We start from the raw sequence: 5,874 nt of genomic DNA on the forward strand, positions 1-5,874 counted from the left end.
ACCGCCGCCCGCCGAGCCGCCCCTCCGCAAGGCCCGCCCGCCGGCCCCCTGCGAGCCGGGCTGCCAGTGCCGGGCGCCCATGGTGTCGGTCTCCAGCGAGCGCCACCCGCTGTACAACCGGGTCAAGACGGGCCAGATCGCCAACTGCGCCCTGCCCTGCCACAACCCCTACTTCAGCCCGGACGAGCGCGCCTTCACCGCCTTCTGGATCGGCCTGTGGTCCATCCTCTGCTTCATCTCCACCTTCGCCACCGTCTCCACCTTCCTCATCGACATGGAGCGCTTCAAGTACCCGGAGCGGCCCATCATCTTCCTGGCCGCCTGCTACCTCTTCGTCTCGCTGGGCTACTTGGTGCGCCTGGTGGCCGGCCACGAAAAGGTGGCTTGCAGCGGCGGGGCGGCGGCGTGGGGCGGCAGGGGGCGCTGGCGAGCTGCAGCCCGAGCTGGCCGTGGCAGAGCACGTGCGCTACGAGAGTACAGGCCCCGCCCTCTGCACTGTGGTCTTCCTGCTGGTGTACTTTTTTGGCATGGCCAGCTCCATCTGGTGGGTCATCCTCTCCCTCACTTGGTTCCTGGCAGCTGGCATGAAGTGGGGCAACGAGGCCATTGCGGGCTACGCGCAGTACTTCCACTTGGCGGCTTGGCTGCTGCCCAGCGTCAAGTCCATTGCTGTGCTGGCGCTCAGTTCTGTGGATGGGGATCCCGTGGCGGGCATCTGCTATGTGGGCAACCAGAGCCTGGAGAACCAGCGTGGCTTCGTGCTGGCCCCCTTGCTCATCTACTTGGCCATCGGCTCCATGTTTCTGCTGGCCGGGTTCGTGTCAAAAAAGCTCTTCCGCATCCGGAGCGTCATCAAGCAGCAAGGGGGCCCGACCAAGACGCACAAGCTGGAGAAGCTCATGATCCGCCTGGGCCTCTTCACGGTGCTCTACACGGTGCCTGCCGCCAGCGTGGTGGCCTGCCTCTTCTACGAACAGCACAACCGCCCCCGCTGGGAGGCCACCCACAACTGCCCCTGCCTCCGGGACCAGCAGCCTGACCAGGCCCGCCGCCCGGACTACGCGGTCTTTATGCTCAAGTACTTTATGTGCCTCGTGGTGGGCATCACTTCTGGAGTGTGGGTCTGGTCTGGGAAGACTCTTGAGTCCTGGAAGGCCCTCTGCACCCGCTGCTGCTGGGCCAGCAAAGGGACTGCGGCGGCTGCGGCCGGGAGCCTGGGAGCGGTTGGCGGTGGCGGAGGGGGCCTGGTGACTGCAGCTGCCGTGGGAGGACTGGGCGGTGGAGGGGGGTCCATGTACAGTGACGTGAGCACGGGCTTGACGTGGAGGTCGGGTACTGCCAGCTCTGTTTCGTACCCCAAACAGATGCCCTTGTCCCAGGTGTAAAGGAGAAAGGCCTGGATTGCCGGGGAGGAGGAGGAGGGGGATGCAGCTAACTGGACCACCCCTCCCCCTTCACTAATGAACTTCCTAATGGCCTTCCCGTGGGCAGAACAAAGCAGCTGCTGGAGGCCCCCAGTGCCCAGCTCCCTTTCAGGCCTTTCGTCTGTGTGCGGGGAGAGCCAGCCAGCCGCTTACTTCAAGGCACCAGCTCACTCTGTGGAGAGAATGGGAAGTCTTTACATACAAGAACTTTTCTAAGCCTCTCCTTGGGCTAGCCAGAGACGCCCCCCAGCGCATGCCTGTGCACACACCCTTTTTGAACCGGGGCATCTCCGTGTGCTCCCCCCCCCCTTCTTCAGAACCGGCTTGGAAATAGCTGCCTGATAGGACTGCAGGGCTGGGAAGAGTTTTAAACTTAAAAAACAAACAAACTGGCAGATGCCTTAAACACAATCAAACCTATGTCTTAATTATATACCCCAAATAAATACGGGTTTCTTATGTTAAAGGATGTATTTATATAATTATTTGGTACCTTGTACAAAACGTGTAAGATATGTATATATCCAAATGCTATACAGTCTGTACATTTTTTTTGTAAAGAAAAGAGTTTAGAGGCTTACCCCCTCCACACGCACACGCGCCCTCCCTTCTCGCCCAAGAGCAAATATTTGAATATTCTATTTTGTCAATAAAATAATGATAAATGATTATGTTTTGGAAGGGGTACCACCAACCCCCCTCTTGCTGCCCTGCTTATTCTGTGGCTTGATTCCTGAAGTTTGAGGTGTGATCTTAGAATACAGCTTTTAAGTCCTGGGAAATGTCTGAGAAACTAGAACTGGGGGTACAGAGCATGCCTTCAGATTTGGACTGCAGTGTTGTGGCAAGTGAGACAAGGCTTGAAAGAGCTGGACTGGTCTGGGGTGGGGGGACAGACTGACCGACAGTGCCATCCTAAGGAGAGTTAACAGGTTTCTAAAATCACTTGAAGTTTGGAAGAGTGTCACTCTTGTTTAGGACCACACTGTGAAGCGGTTTGCCACTAGCAAACCCAAGAGGCTTCAGGTTTGCTTAGAATAGGCCCACTTAAAAACCCTTGAGAACTACAGGAGTGATGGGTGGTGACGGAGTCTGGCCTTGGGCTGTGATTTTAATAGGCGTGAAGCTCGACTCCTCCAATCCCTGAGTTGCTGTAGATCATTATTACATTAGTTCTTTAAAAAAATGTTGCCATTCCAAGGGTACTATCCAGAAATATGTACACTTGAATGGGACTCCTTTGGAGCAAGTGCTCTGTAGCCTTAACGTGGTACCACTGTATCTCTTCAGCTCATTGCTGGGTAATAAGCGAAACAAAACAAGGATTGGGCATTAATCTCCCACATGCTTTATTATGACTCCTGCCAAATGAATGTTACTTTAGGAATGCGGCTACGTTTCCCGTGGGTTGTCTATGCTTGTTTTGGTAAGCACCTGCTGTTTCAGCAGGCGGGGGGGGGAGTTAAAAAGTTGTTTTTACGATAAGAAAGTAAAGATGAGAGTTGTCAGAAGCTCTTTTTAAAAAATGGATTTAGGGATAGTGTGATGTTAACCTTTCATACTTCTGTACATCAAATATCTCCCCTTCTGGGGGAAGAGATTGTCCTTCTGTCAAGGCTAAAGCTAATTGATTTGGAGTAGAAGGCGGTAAGAATTAACAGAATTGCTTTCGAAAGGGATTGAACTTTTTACCTGTCTACCCCAAATAGGCTCAGAACATCTTTCCTTTTTTAAGGGGAACTAAATGAATAGGGTTAATCTGTAGGGATCTCGGTTCCTTTTGAGTCTGGCAAAAACTTTGATCTTTTCTCTTCTCTAAATGTGTATAGTCTGTATAGGGGTTTTTTTGAGAGAGAGAAAATCTCCTCATGCCCAGTTTCTCTTGTTGCAGGCCAATTGGCCACTGTGGAGCCTCAAAGTTCTTCAATTAAAAGAATGTGGGACTTTTTTTTTTAAAAAAAAGAGGGAGACTTGTAACAGTTAGTGAACACCAGAGGAAAAGGGGGGACCAGTCTTTTAAACAGCTTTTCCTGGCATTGTTAGCCAGACCGCGGGCAGTAAGGCCCAAGGTTAGAGTATTATAGTGAGGGGGACAAAAAAGGCCCATGAATACTCTACAGGTGGTCTACTTACAATTGCCCCAATTTAAAGCATTTCTCTTTGTGGAACAATTGTATTCCTAAACTCTTCTCTTGGGCAGCTAATTGAACCAAAGAACATCTATTATGAACCAGAAGTTGTCTGGTTTGGGGGTTTGCTTTGTATTTTTTCCCCCTAAGGTTTCACTGCTTAGAATCTTGGCACTGTCCTGAGTTTTTAAAATCAAGGTTTCAGAGTACGAAAAACTCTGTGAGAGTTTTTGTGCCTACAACTTCTGTTGAGACTATGGATAACTTTTTTAAAAAAATTAAACTGAATTATTTAGCAGTGAAGAACCTCTTGGTAGTCACTGTTTTGTTTAATAACTGAGCTATTCAGCAGCTATGGTAGAGGTGATGGGGAAACTCTATACAAAATGAGGGGAAATGGAGAAATCTATCCAGATTTCTAGCATCTGCTGTCCCTGGTGGAGGCAGAACCCCCCACCCCAGTTTAGAATTTAAGATATGTAGCTCTGATAATGTTAAATTAGGCATACGTAAAGTGTATTTTAATATAAAGTTTCAGTACATGAACAACTGACTGGGTACCATAGTCTCCCCTCAACAAGTCACAAGCAATAGGATTTTAAAAACTGAGGTTGAGAGAGGATCGGGGGGGGGGCTGGTCCCCCGGACAATGCGGTATTCTGTCCAGCTCTGAAACAGATGGATTCTCTCTTGCCTGAGAAGCGTAAAGGGGAAAACTCCAGTTGAAAAGTGAGTTCCCTTTTGTGTTTTTCTCCAAGAGTTTGTTGGCTTGAGTGTGATTTCAGCTGCTGAAGCAGGACACAACCTGCTGAGGTAAAATAGCCTAGTCAGCAAAAAAAGGGGGGGAGTTGGAGGGGGCGGGGGAGTGAAAGCCGTTGCTTTGACTTGTCAAGGCAGTGGGTAGCTTAGGCTGTGTGTTTTCTAGCAATTAAAAGCACTTAGCAAAACCCTCCGTTCTCTTCAAGGTGAATGGTTCCTGTGTGTCATATCGACGTCCTGTGGGGCTGAGAAAGAAAGAGTCACTTCAGTGCTGCAGAAACCTTTTTTAACACCACAGAAACAAATCTCATGATTCTGCTTGGAGAAATTCAGAAACGTTAAAACTTGTTACCCTATTATACTCAGGTCATTCCTCAGATATGTTTAGTAGAGATTTCATTCTCAGCTCAATGTACTGATGTCAAAGACAGGGGACTCTACCTGATTTTTGCAGAATGTGTTTCAGTTTAACAGCTATGTCACATGTAACCTTTTGCAGGCAAGATAAATGTTTAACAGTGTGCATCTGCAACAGAAAACCAGGTCCCATTATAACCCTAATGGTGCATTCCTAAAGAAAGTTATACCCCTTTCTAAGTCCACTGAAGAAGTCAATGGGCTTACACTGGCTATGGTCACACACACTAAATAATACACTTTCAGTGCACTTTGCAACTGGGATTTTGTTGTGTGAACTGGCAAAATCCAGTTGGAAAGTGCATTGAAAGTGGATTATTCAGCGTGGGTGACCGCAGCCTCTGTTTAGGATTGCTGTGCAATTGTGGGAAAGGTTCCTATTGGTCCAGTATGCATATAGTGGAAAAATAGATCTTGTATGCAAAAAAAGACACACGTGAAATGCCTGAAATTGTTGCTTACGGTTATATACACAGCATCCCTGCATAGTGTTAAGTTCCACAGTGGCAAAACAACGTACCTGCATAGTGTTAAGTTCCACAGTGGCAACTATGCAGTAATACAACATGTGAAATCACCTTTACTGGTGAGGCTGGGGTTATGGGTGAGTTAAGAGCCCTCATAGATAATTGCAAAACTGTTTTTCTTCCCTCCAGGAAGCAGATGGGGCTACACGACAATACATAAGAACCAACTACAGCTGTTTTGGGCAAGTTCATGGGGTAGCTGGGGCTGTTTGGTGCCAGATACGTTTCCATTCCTTTATCCAGAAATCTAAGGAAATTCATGGCAGTGTTGGGGAAGTCATCTCAGATTGTATCAAGGGAATTTAGGGGGGGGGTCACATTAAATCCCCCACAAAACAGGTTATTTGAAATCAGACTTCACAACCCAGTTCCTTTCCACATCTGTCATTTTGCAACAGGAAAATGTTTCTGCCTGTGTTGTTTGAAGTATTTAAATTACACTTTAGTGACAAGTTGCACTTAAAAATTAACGGGAATTTCAGAACAGAAAGATAACAAAAAGTTACAAAAGTGGGGGGAGGTTGGAAATCCTATCATTAAGAAGAGTTAGCTAGCAGTGCCATCCCCTGGCCAAACAGGAAATTAAACGCTACAAGCTAAAGCTAAATTAAGAAAACT

At 48.3% G+C, this 5,874-nt stretch overlaps 1 protein-coding gene across 1 annotated transcript in view; it reads left to right on the top strand.

Moving 5' to 3' along the window:
- Nucleotides 1-2,117, top strand: part of FZD8 (frizzled class receptor 8) — a gene marked incomplete at its 5' end in the record, with an annotated part of 2,691 nt that extends 574 nt beyond the window's left edge. Inside the window, 2 exons of the mRNA XM_015426699.1 lie at nt 9-403; nt 459-2,117. Of these exons, the coding sequence (XP_015282185.1) occupies nt 9-403; nt 459-1,385 (1,322 nt within the window). The remainder of the gene's footprint in view (nt 1-8; nt 404-458) is intronic.
- Nucleotides 2,118-5,874: the final 3,757 nt, after the last annotated feature.

Source organism: Gekko japonicus, unplaced genomic scaffold, assembly GCF_001447785.1.
Source record: "Gekko japonicus isolate JY-2015 unplaced genomic scaffold, Gekko_japonicus_V1.1 scaffold2775, whole genome shotgun sequence".
NCBI lineage: Eukaryota > Metazoa > Chordata > Lepidosauria > Squamata > Gekkonidae > Gekko > Gekko japonicus.